The sequence below is a fragment of the Ornithodoros turicata genome, unplaced genomic scaffold (assembly GCF_037126465.1).
Source record: "Ornithodoros turicata isolate Travis unplaced genomic scaffold, ASM3712646v1 ctg00001142.1, whole genome shotgun sequence".
Classification (NCBI taxonomy): Eukaryota; Metazoa; Arthropoda; class Arachnida; order Ixodida; family Argasidae; genus Ornithodoros; species Ornithodoros turicata.
Window position 1 is genome coordinate 81,454 of NW_026999477.1, and position 13,550 is coordinate 95,003.

Consider the following 13,550-nt stretch of genomic DNA (forward strand, 5'->3'; position numbering starts at 1 on the left):
TTTACTGTGTACCTTTCATCGTATTAACGGTCACTCTTAAATCGACTTAATCTCTTAATAACTTAATAAACTCTTAATCGGGATTATAGGCCGATCTGTATTCCTTTCCTTATGGGGAAAATTTTGGAAAAATTACTTCTTAACAGGCTATACAGGGTCTTAACTACAGCAAAATTCTTCAGAGGTGGACAGTTTGGATTTTCCCATGGACAATCAGGTACGTTAGCATTACATCAAATTATTGGCAAATTAAGGAAAGCGTGGATGGAAGACAACTCTGGGCTGTTATTGTCTATGGATGTTTCGAACGCATTCGGGATGGTTAAGGAACAAAGGATACGCTCCGTGTTGAGGGACATCAACTGTCCAGATAATCTCATTAATGTGGTGGGTTCTTGGGGCACCTGTTACCAAACAACTGTTACCGATCGGCACTGCTGACTGCACTCTTCACAGTTGACTGCAATTATTTAGTCCATTTTTTATGACTGTTGGTTGACCATTTTGCATTTGAGATATATATTTTTATGTATCTCAAATATATTATATTTTGCATAGTCTTCGTCACACTCTACGCGCTCTACTCAAAACACGAAAGCACGAAAATCAACTCGCCGTCTTGCACAACAGTTTCAAAAGACTTACGAGACAATCGTCCCTTCTACACACGCATAAACACCGGGTACAATAGCATAGAGGAGAGACCCAAGGTCAAACGATGCAGTCCCCAGCTGCTCCACACGTAACGGGGTCATCCACGGAAACCGCGAAGGTGGCGCCCCGTCGTAGGAAGCCCGTAAGCACATTCAAGATGGCTACCGTGAAACCGTAGCCTTAAAGGTGTGAAAACTGTTCCAGTGTATACATTGTCAAGACTGCGTTTAATCATCCTCCGTGATTTTCTGTGGGTTTCCGTGGAAGCTTTTGATGTGAGCACAGCTCATCATCGGCATGTGTCCATGTGTTCTGGTTACTCAATGTGTGGCGTTACGACACAGGGTCTCCGACAGTGTCTTCCCACAGGAAATATGAACCAATCAACATACCGAGTAGGTCTGATATGCGCCGTGATATAACAAGAAGAAAACGCGTATAAGCGGACAGCCATCTCAACATTTCATTCCACAGCTAGTAACACGTACCGCGTGACCATGTGGCACATTCCAAAAGGAAATTTTCCTTCATTTTTTTTTACTCCTTCTATATTGCGAGCGTTCGATTTGACTTCTTGTAAAAAATGTTCTCATTTCGGTTGTTAGTGTCAGCACCAACAGTAAACAGGAGAAGTGTACTTGCTGGAAAAGAAGACAGACCCCAAACGTTAGCCCTGTACAGTTCAGCTACCCTGTCATAAAGAGTTCAGCACTGTGAACAGTAAAGTTTATATGTGTTAAAAACATATATGTGTGGATGAATGCGTTGAAACATTATTTCTTCTCGCTTGTTTCGTTGTACATGGTGCAATATGCTGTTCATGGCATGCTTTGTAGAGCTAACATGCTGCAATCCCGAGTTTCGCACTCAATGTGTCCAAGAAATCATTAAAGGAATGGACATCCCACATTTTTCTGTGAGCGAAACAAAACGCAATAATGGCTGCACAATGGTTATGCACAATGCACGATGTTAATTCTGGACAGTAACGTTGAAACATTACGAATCGCATTCTTTTTTCCCTGGAAAGTCCGCTTGTAATGAGGCACATAGCTCTGCATTTTACTGTTAAACCTGGCAAAAGGAGGCAGGAGAAACTGGGAATTGGAAGTAGCTGTACAGCCTTTGCTGGTACAGCTTGGAACAAGAGTTTACGGAATTCGGCAATGGCGTATTCTTCATTGGGACGGCTCTCTGCTATACATCAGGAACATACCTGAGTAAATTACTTCTAAAATGTAATTAAATTACATTACTCATTATTCCAGCTAGAATTTAATTATACATATATTACATTACTCGTTACTGCACTTGAAATGTAATGAAATTATATTAGAATTACTACGAAACAGTAACTACATTACAGAGTCATTACTGCGAAGTTAATCGCACCGCTATTGAGGATGTGGAAAATAATTGTCAAAGAGCACCATGTTGTAACAACAAGACATTTTATTCTGTTCATCACAGGTATTGTCACTCTCTCTTATTGCAAAGAAAGTTTTTCTTGCAGCATAGAAGCAACGGACTCTCGAAGTGACAGTCTTTGGGCTACCCCCTCTTATGAGGAAACACGTCTTCAGCCATGCGGAAGATTCTCTGTGTCGATGCGGACACTGGCAACGCGGTGTTGAACTCATAGTCATCATCCTCATCTACATCTTTTAACTCGCCAGTCGGCAACTCTCTTTCTGCCAAGTGCCAGCACAGGACACACACACGATAGTTTTGTAAAAGTTATGAGTAATGTCAGTAAAAGTAACATGTGATTACTTTTGTAATTTACTGTAACATGTTTGTTGCGGGTTGCTTCGATACTCTGTGTGGACATAAATATACAGTGATGAAACGTGATCTCGTTGGGGTAGAGAGCAAGATGCTGAACATATATGTACGTTCTGACCTTTATGGTACCACAGCACAGTCTCATATATATGAGAGTATTCACAGATCTTCAAAGCGAACTGCACTCCCCAAATCACTTTTGCAAACTTCTTGATGTAATACGCGTCTGCGAAACCGTCCGTAAAATTGGTGTCACCACATAAGTTTTTGGCGTCGCTGTGCTCAATGTCGAAGAGGACATAGCCGCCGTTGTAGCTGTACAGTCTTTGTGCGTTGCATATCCGAAAAAAGAGCAGTCAGTAACTGTTCGTACTTTGATTATACGTTGACGATCCAATATATATCTGCTGGAGAGCCCTCCTTGATGCTACGTATCTTCTATGGTTACGGTTCCTACCCTAGGAGGAATAGTTGCGCGTACGCCATAACTTCCTTGTTTGTACCTGCTTGCAAGAGCCGGCGATGCTATGGCGCCCGCCGCTACGAAGGTGCGAAGCTACGAACATCAAGCCGACACGATGGACATCGACACGATCAAAGCGAGAGAACTCCCCGACCTTTTAGCTTGAGGTTGTCGGAAGTGACTCGTGCCCAATCGGCTGCTTCGAGGGGGGGGAGAACTCTTGAACTCGGGGCGCAACCACTGGAACTCGGGGCGCAACCACTGGAACTCGGGGCGCAACCACTGGAACTCGGGGCGCAACCACTGGAACTCGGGGCGCAACCACTGGAACTCGGGGCGCAACCACTGGAACTCGGGGCGCAACCACTGGAACTCGGGGCGCAACCACTGGAACTCGGGGCGCAACCACTGGAACTCGGGGCGCAACCACTGGAACTCGGGGCGCAACCACTGGAACTCGGGGCGCAACCACTGGAACTCGGGGCGCAACCACTGGAACTCGGGGCGCAACCACTGGAACTCGGGGCGCAACCACTGGAACTCGGGGCGCAACCACTGGAACCAATATTCGCTAACGGAGATTAAACAGTTTCTTACAGAAGGTGCGAGGAACTTGGCCGTGTTTGGCTAAGAAAGGAATCTCTGCCCGTCCGTCAACGGCTGTCCACCATAGGCAGAGTAACTCCAGCGACGTCACCGTAGTGCCTCCAAAGTACACAGACAACACATCCAGCGCAGATCCATGTGGTGACACACACAGAAGATAAACCAGCAATCCTGAAAAAGACCAAGGCTTTAAGCAATCCTAATGTTTCTTTACCGTTTGCCCCGTTATCCCAAATATGCAACATCGGGAACGCTAAGTTGTTACGGCATTTGTAAAGTTTGAAACAGGGTCGGTTCTTTTCACTTCGCTAGTTTTCAACGTACAAAACAAGCCGCGAAATTATAGCAAAAACTACCGCCAACAGCCCACCTCAAGATTGCCGAAACCCCCTTTAAGACGTACAACACCTTCAGGAAGAACAACAGCGAGCATCAACTTACCAAGCAGCTGAAGATGAAGTGGCCTAACCTCGCACGCCTTGACTTTGAACTGGACGCCTAACCTTGGTATACCCAGGAGTGTTCGACGTCACCAGCCTCAGTGACAAATGACGATGATCGGTTAGGAATATCATATGAATCGGCAGAAGGTGCAGGGGGCGTCGATGAGGGATTGAAAGAAAACCCTAGAAAGAAAGGGGGAATTGTTATCGTTATCAGGCGCGACGTATCGGGCCATCGCAAGCGCCAGAAATGCTCTCAAGATGTCAAGCGCAATGGGGGTGGCCGATATGCCTCTTATCAATGTTCTTTAGTTTCACGAGTCTGTTCAAGGTCTTCCACCTACCCGTCCACCACTATTACACTCGACTTTCAGTAAATTGTGCTTCTTCGGACGTGTCCTTGTTTGTTCGGATGTCTTTGTGTGCGTGTGTTATTCTTGCTAGCAATCTTGACAGCGCCTCGAAAAGCATATGGTAAAAACCAAGTATGACACCTCATTTGCCATCAGGGAAAGCGTGCAATCACTTAATTCAGTGGGTAACCCACAGAGCTCGGCATTTTGACTCACGCTAACTCACGATCACAATCATCTGATAAAGTGTGCGCCCATTTCAGTCGCACGCGTAATCAGCGGTGGCTGCTATGGCGTCCGTCATCTCGTACTCACAGGAAACTAATTGCAGCGCCGGTGCGATACTGTACTTACTCAGCCGAGGATCGCTGGTTACCGCAGGCTAAGACGCTTCTAGAAAAAAACGGTGACACTGGTGACTGCAGTCACACGTTGGCGTTATTATAAAGCGTGATCATGGGGCATTACGAGTGCATTCGTGCGATAGCGATAACAACACACGTGCCACCCCGCAGCGCCAGCTGCTGACGCTGTATCATCTCTGATATTTATTTATTTATTTATTTATTGTCAGTGCCCACCAACAGCTGAAGCCTACACGGTGGTGCGCTCTAATTGACAGAACACCAATACAGTAAATACAACAGATAAAACAGAAAAGCGCTAAGCAACATTAGACGCACAAACAAGAATAGACAGCAGTTCTAAAAACCTTAAAATTAGAAAAAATATCAACATCATTATTTTGTAAGTCATTGTAAAAACACTGCATTCGAACAATCGGAGAGGATATATAAGGGAAACCAGGGTAAAATGTAGAAGGAAACCTAGTTAGCCTTGGAGGGACGTAAAAGCAAACTTCAGACAAAAGTCCAGGAGCATCCATTGTTCCATGAACGAGCTTGTGAAAAAATATCATATCACGCAGCTGTCGTCTGTTACTTAGGGGCATCATGCTCAGCTTAGATAGAATATTGTTAGAGCTGAAGTACCACGTCCGACTCACAAATCTGTCGTAAACAATTCTAACAAGTCTCTTTTGTATAGTTTCCAAATGGTCCGACGATGATTTCGATAAGCTGTTCCAAACTACAGAAGGAAACTCCAATTTGCTTCTCACAAGGCTATAATACAGACTAAGAAGTGAATGCATATTCTTGAATACCTTAGAGATACGAGAAATAAACCCCAGAGACCTCATACTGGCAGAGTACACATACGAAACATGGTGATTGAACTTCAATGCACTATCGAAAAAGATACCAAGATCACGGATAACCTCAACCCTCTCTATAGACAAGTTATCAAGAACATAATTAAATTGTGTTGCTCGGGTCTTCTTCCGTGTAAACGATACGATTTTAGTCTTGGACACGTTCAGACACAATGCGTTAACTTTACACCAGTTCTTAATCTCTACTGCATCCTCTTGCAGCAATAAACTATCCTGCATAGTTGAGACGGAACGAAATATTTTTACATCGTCCGCAAATAAGAGTACACGAGACCGCTTAACAACATTTACAAGGTCATTAACAAACACTAAGAACAGGAGCGGTCCTAAGTTACTACCCTGAGGTACGCCTGGATCAGATGACGCAGTGCCAACTCGTACAATGTTACCTCGGTCCGAAACATAGCTCTTCAATAACGCGCAGTACTCTTCACATAAACCATACAGTTGTAATTTCGAAAGAAGTAACTCATGATTAACTTTATCAAACGCCTTGGTAAGGTCGAAATAAATTGTGTCCACTTGCTCACGGTTACAAATGAACGGGACCGTATAGCTCATAAACGTACACAGATTCGATTCCACAGATCGATTTCTCATAAATCCACATTGCTCAATTTTTCTACAAAAGTAGTTATAGAAACGTTCATAGAGAATAATCTCAAATACTTTCGAGACCGCACAAAGTAAAGACACTGGACGATAATTGTTAACAATACGAGGATCGCCAGGCTTGAAAACAGGTACAACAATTGCTGATTTCCAAGTGATGGGATAGTGACCAGAACACGATGATATATTGAGGTGGTGGTGGTGATGGTGGTGATGATATATTGAAAATATGTGTAAGACTCGGTAACAGTAAATCCGTGCAACCCTTGACGATGAAGCTGGGAATACTGTCAACTCCTGACGTAGTTTTCGGTTTAAGTTTCTTAATCGCGCGTCGAACCTCATCATCATCAACTTCCTTCGAAGGAAGGCAGTCATTACATTGTATAACTGAAGGCTGCACAGATACAGTTGAAGAAGAAAAACAAGAGCTGAAATGGGCAGCAAATAAATTGCTCACACTGCGGGCATCAGATACTAGACCACCCTGTTCTCTCAGTGTAATGTTATCTTGTGCTGCTTAACATATTTCCAGAAGTCACGAGGACTTCGTCTAAGGTTATGTTCGGTTCATTCCAAATACAAAGCCTTCCCAAGCAGCACAATGTACTGAAAATCGAGTGCAATAGGGGTGGTCGGTATTCGTCTTATCAGAGTACTTCAGTTTCACGAGCCTGTTCAAGGCCATCCACCTACCCGTCCACCCCTATTGCACTCGACTTTCAGTACATTTTGCTGCTTGTGTTATCTCTTGCAAAGAGCCTCTTAGACAACGCACGTGCCACACTGAACTTGTCATACCAGTACTGTGTTAGGTTCTTTCTAAACATACGGTGATAATGAAGCTTGCTTCGCAAGCATCGTTTCAGTTCCAAAGAAAACCAAGCAGGATATTTATGATGTTGTGATTGCTGTGATTGTTGTGATATGGTACAGGAGTGGTTTGTGAGAGAAAAAACATTTCATTTTTAGGGGAGAGAGGGTATGTTATCATAAATAGCGACAGTCTGTTGGTTGTAAAGTCTGGCGTAGAGCGGCTACAATAAAAGCGGGCTTCCAGTCCTTTGCACAGGAACAAAAAAAAAAAGAGAAAGTAAAAGAAGGAAGAAAACGACGATAATAATAATAGTAACAATAATAATTGGTGGGTCTTTTATTATTAGTAGTAGTAGGGGTTTACGTCACGAGGCAGCTGAGATCATGAGCGGCGCCACAGTGGTCGGTCTGAAGATTGCTTTTGCCCACCCGAGGGTCACCTGTGATGAAGGCTCACCACACGGCACTTCGTATGTAACGTCCCTCGCGGAACACGGCGTTTCTAACCAATTTGTACCCAACTACAAAGTTTCTCGGCCGGATTCGACCCCGCGATCTTGTGATCATACGCGAACACGCTACACCGATGAGCCGCCGAGGCCGTTGATGACCAAAACGTGTGCAATGTAGAACGACGTTTCATGTAGCAAACTACAAAGACATTGGAGGGTTTAGTGCATCAAACGCTATCGCCCTTGCGTACGTAAGGGATAGCGTTGGCGGTTTTGGGCACGCGAAATACATAAAGAGAGTTTCGCGTAGTGCACAGAACCATCATGCTGTCCCTTACGTACGCAAAGGCGATAGCGTACGATGCACTATAACTCGTGCCACGACTTTGTCGCCGGCTCCGGAAATGCTGCGCTTCAAACGCTCAATAGCGATTTGCATTCCGCAAGGGACATGCAGGGGAGTTTGTGCACACGCAAACTAGTGTTCTGGCAACAGGACAAATTGTGATTTGCTTGAAGGTCTGGTGAAAGCCGTTATAATAAAAACGTGAGGCTACATAACAATGTACATCTAACGAAGAACCAATTGTCCAATTGTACCCCCAGTACAACAAATGCGCATCGGCATCGATACGGGATACAATGCAGAAGAATAGACCATGCCACAAAAAGATTTAAAAAAAAGAAAATAAAGTAAGCCCGAGCTGTTTCAGTTTCAAGCAAAGAGCACCGGCCTTCAAAGCGTCGCAGCTTGTGATGGCGCACTCACGAAATCATTACATGAAGCGCGCCATCACGTAGTCCGGTTGTATTGATGGCGATTTCGGGTGATGCATTTGGAGCACTTTTTTCTGCCCCGAACCCGAGCGGCAAATTCGAGTGGTGCAGTCAGAGCAAGAGCCGCGAGTTCGGATGATGCACTTCGGAGCAGTTCGGTCGCCCCAAGAGCACATTTTTGGCTCTTGCTGCGAGAGGCCGAGCCAAAACTGCCCTCAACTCTCGTCTTCCGTCCTCTCATACCGAGCATGCGCGTACGGGTCACGCGCAGGCGGCGCACAAACAACTAGCGTCTGCGCCTCTGCGCTTGTACCTTCGCTGCCTTCGCCCAGTACGAAAACTTTGCTGCGTTCGTTTCTGATAGCATGGACTATCAAGAAAGCAGTTTCGACGAAAGTTCAGATGACTCCGATCTTCTGAACGATGAAGAGGACGACGTGATCTGCTTCTCCGAAGCTCTGCTCCAGGTATTTGGTCTGCCAGAATCAAGAACACGCATTGCGAACTACGTGAGCGATGTTGTGCGTAATTACAGCGATGAGGAGGTAATTTTTTTCTATGATACAGGTATGCTTAGGTGTTAATATTGCTTTACTGGTTTTACTATCCAGTTCCGCCAGCACTTTCGCCTGCGAAGGGACATCTGCTACAACGTAATTGCTGGTTTCGCGGAGTCAGAATGGAGCACCGCACAAGAAGGGCTCGGTGGCGCACCACGCAAGAGCCCAGAAGAACAGGTCCTTGCTTTCATCTGGTAGGCTGTACGGCTCATTCTGGTGCGGGCTGGTTGATTACCATCATGTCAACATCCAGGTACGCTGCCAACAAAACAACAATACGTGCTGTTGGCGATCGCTTCAATATGTCGGGAGCTACGGTGGAGGCGGTTTTTGAACGTGTGATGAGCTATTTGTGTGCCAGTGCCCCTCGCGTCATTCAATTTCCTGCCGACCTGCAGGACCTTGCTGAAAAGTTCAAGGAGGTAGTATATTCAGAGCTTTAGCACGATGTCTCGCTGCTAACACGCTTCAATTTGTTCCACCAGGTGTCTGGTATGCCAGGCGTAATCGGGTGCATCGACGGCTGCTACATATCCATACGTTGTCCTGCACACAAGATACCATCTGCGTACGTGAACAGACATGACATGCCAACTGTGACATTGCAGGGAGTGTGCGACAACAGTCGCCGCTTTCTGGACATTTCATCGGGGTACCCAAGCAAAATACACGACGCAAGGGTGTTTGACCTGTCTGATATTTCCAGAAGACTTCCTTCGGTTTGTGAACAGAACAGGTACCATTTGCTTGGAGATGCCGCATACCCACTACGGGAATACCTTATTACCCCTTATAAAGACTACGGTAACCTGTCGGAACAACAAGTGCAGTTCAACTTCGTGCATAGTAGCACCCGAGTGTTGATCGAGAACACTTTCGGCATTCTCAAGCAACGCTTCCGTCAACTTAAAGGTGTCGAGTTCTTTACTGTGGAGAAAGTTTGCAGGCTTATTACTTCATGTTGTGTGCTCCACAATATTTGTATAGATGAAGGAGACATTTTGGACAAGGAAGACAATACACACAGTGACAATGAGGCGGACACATATGTAGAGACAAATGTGCGTGACACTGCACTGCGTGTTCTGGGGGAGCAGAAAAGGTCGAGCTTGACTTCACAGTTGATGCTATAGCATAATGCAAACCTGCAACTTTGTACAGGTTAACACAAATAGTCACTGTATTTATTGACCAGATTTCAAATAAATGAGTCTGTTGGTTCATCTTGTTCTCCTAGTATTCGTCGCAACAAGTTAGCATTAGTTTTGTGGAGCTTTACAAGCTCTGCATGCCTTGCCATGCGCTTGGCTTCACGCTCCTCTTCGAGTTTTGCTCTGTTTTCCTCTCTCCTGGTTTCCCTTTCCTCTCGCTTTTTCTGAATCTCGTCAATCTTCTCAAAAAACATCTTTAGCTCCTGCAGTCGTGCTCTGTTGGGCTGTGGAGGACGTTTCTTGCGCTGCACTTGATTTATTGAGCCACTACCCTGTGCTTCGTTCGGTGGGCCTGCTTGTCCTTCAGCAGGGTCATCCATATGATCCTGCTGTGTAGCCTGTGCTGTCGGAAGTACTTCTGGGACCCTTTTCCTCAGCACTTTCTGTACGTTCCAAATGACCTCCGGCTGGATGCTATCGTCGATGACTCTCAATGCGTCCATCTCTTCTTCAAATGGAACTGTTTGCCTTGTACTCCCAGATGTGGTATTGTTGTCTATGGCTTTCTTTTTCCTCTTTTTGATAGTCTTGTATCGGTTTTCACACTGCTCCATGGTTTTGTCAGAGTTCAGATGAGTTTTCAAGTCTTTTGCTATGTGCTGGAATAGTTTCTTCTGGTTTGAGAACTTTTTTGCGGGCCGAGCATCGGTAGGTATCAAGTAAAGGAGTAGTTTTGTCTCGCCAGGTGTCCAGGTGCAAACTGGAAAAGAGATCAAATTTCTTGTCACTCTTCGAGCTGTATGCCCAATAGCATGAAACTTCCACATGGTTCTCCATTGCAAATACTGACGCGGTCTCATTAGGAGGGTTAACGATGCTTTTCGTGTTAATTGTGATCCTTGAACCGCCACATTGCTTGTCTGCTGCTTACGACAGCGGGCTTAGCACGCCATTTGCTACATACCTGCACGGCTTTTGCTTGAGCTGCTGCGGCTGCATGATGGCTCCTCTTCTTGGGTGTCACGAGCTTAAAATGCAAACAATATTTTGTAGTTTCGTTTTCAACCTTCTTGGATGTTCAGCGCAGCCGTTACTCTAGAGCTAAGTTCTGTGGGGGGCTCAGCCACTAGAGGAAGAAAAACAGAAATAATAATGCCCACAAAGGGCTGATAGGGCTGTTCGTAGGAGAACAGCGCCAGCAGCACATGGTTTCGCTTCTTGGGAACCCTCCTTACGTGAGACGGACGTCTACGTACCTGCATTGTTTTGAGTAAGCGACATTAACATGTTGTACACCTCAGGCGTTACCACAACCCGTTGCGCCATTCCTTATGTCCTTTTGTTGTCTACAGATGAAGATGTTCGTGGCCATGAAAGTTGTGAAAATTGGAAAACGCGCGGAGACGCGAAGAAAGTTTACGGAGAGAGGGAACAAGAGCACGCATTACGTAGCGCCTCTGGCGGCAAGAGCGCCTTGTGAATTCAGGTGATGACTGCCCCAGAGCGGCTCCTGTGCGGAACGCGATACCGACTGGGGTGTTCTCGGAATGCATCACCCGAAATCGCCATTAGAGGCGTCCGTTAACGTCTTAACTGTTGATTGTATCGTGATATCATTACCCTTTCCTTAATTGCATATAGTAGACTTTTACGCCATTTTACTGGGAAGCGGAGTTAAACTGGTTGTCTACATAATTAACCGCTTCACAGTATCAATAGTTCAGCAGTTGACTGATAATGAGCCATTGCAATGTGATATCACCATCGTCGATATTTATTTCAGTTTTAAACATGTGGGTTGGACTCGCTCAAAAAAATAAAAAAAGCGTGACCAGAAGGCAGCAGCCCTCCATTGGTCATGGAAGACGTTGCCTACTGTTGGCTTCTTCACTCCGCTAAACTTGACGTGTTCCTTTTCCTAAATTCATCACTTGTATCTCCTATGTGTTTGTTAAACAAATAACCAGTGAATATTTTCCGACTACATCACTCGCTTGTGTGCTGTCGTTCGTTCGTCACATTGTTATCGCGAAACTCGACAGACCAGAGCACTGGCGGGTGGTTTCGTTTTTGCCATTTCCGGTTCCCGTTGGTTCACAGAGCAGCATGCAGATGACTGTTTACTGTGTGTATTCATCTTTGGATTATTGTTGTCTTCTGAAATACATGCCTACATTTGTCACGATGGATAACGATTTATTGATTTCGCACGCAAAGCATACAAACGCCACTTCAAGACGTCATAGGTGGTAAACATCTTCATATGTGTTAGTCGAAAGCAAAGGGATGGCGGTGTCGCATAGATAAAATATGATTCACGTTTGATATGACAACGTTGACCTTGCGATTCCAGTATAGCACTACTGAATCCTGCAAGTATTCCGAAGGTTCGTACAAACTCAACGCAATTACACGGGTTGCCCCGCTTCCTACGCTGGACGTCGTTCCCTCCATCGGCTTGTTTCCCAGTTTGTTATTCCACGTGACTACACAGGGTTGGCAACAAATGAAGCAGCTCACGCAGTACTTAGGGGGTAGAAATTCGTCCACTAACACTGTCCATGACCAACGGATGGCTGCGCCCAGGAGGTCACGCTCGGGGCTAGGAGAATACCATTGACGGCACGCCAAGTACGTTCTCTAGAGTCTTCCTATATTAACTCTATGGTTTTAAAACTAAATCGTCGTCGTCGTCACCGCTGCGTGGCTCTAAGCGTCTGGAGTGGCTATTGAGCCTCCATGTGTTGCTGCGGCCTCTCCGCTTTTCAGGGAGGAGACACCCTTTAACCGTGCCAAAGCCACCTTTCCTCCTCGCCCTCGCGCGAAGCGCAAATTTTGACTCCCAACTTGCTACGCGCTGACCATTGCCTGCTGTGCATTTTGACGTTCGAGCGGCCATCCTGCATATGTACACGCAAGTGATTGCATGTCTTCTGTACCTTAGCCCCAGTCAGAAAATTCTGTCCTAGGGATGTCCATCGAATATACTTTCACGGAGATACGGATATCCGCAGAATAATGAAATTCCTCCAGCGGATGTACTACGGAGATCCACTTGGCCGGGCTTCGAACTTCCTACGAACGTCCACTTTGCGGACATAACCAGGAGATACGGACGTAAACAGGAGCTTTCTGGGATGTAGCGTGTATCTCGAGCGAGTGTTACTTTTTTATTTGTCAGAAGTCAGTATACACTTTGTAGTAAAATATAAAGCGTGTTTCCGCCATTTTCTTAACATCAGCAACCGTTGCCGGTCTTTTACTCTCTGTTGGTCCGCTTTGCTTCACATGAGAGAAAATCAGCGCGGTGTTTCAAAAAGCAAAAATAGAAACGAAAAGAAAGAAGAAGAAGCAACACCGACAAGAGATTGGACCACTCAGCCTGAAAGCTTTGGAAAGATCAGGAAAAGATCGGCACAGTTCCCTTAGAAGTCGGCCCAGGACGCACATTCCCCCAGGGCGTGAGTCGTGACGTTGCCCACACCACCCTATCAAGCCCTATCACCACCACCACCACCACCACCAGGAAAAGATCTTCCCGGAACAGCACCGCAAGCGGTACTTCCCCGACGACCTTGTTATCGGTTATCGTTCAAAGACACGGCCCACCCAGGGGCGGACCGCGTTATCAAGGGGCCCTTCTC

General features: G+C 45.9%; 1 protein-coding gene across 1 annotated transcript; it reads left to right on the forward strand.

Moving 5' to 3' along the window:
* Positions 1-8,560: 8,560 nt before the first annotated feature.
* Positions 8,561-9,888, forward strand: LOC135376520 (putative nuclease HARBI1). Its single transcript, XM_064609035.1, has 4 exons — positions 8,561-8,740; positions 8,807-8,949; positions 9,009-9,177; positions 9,241-9,888. The coding sequence occupies exons 1-4, from the start codon at positions 8,561-8,563 to the stop codon at positions 9,886-9,888; spliced, it is 1,140 nt and encodes a 379-aa protein (XP_064465105.1).
* The last annotated feature ends 3,662 nt before the right edge of the window (positions 9,889-13,550 follow it).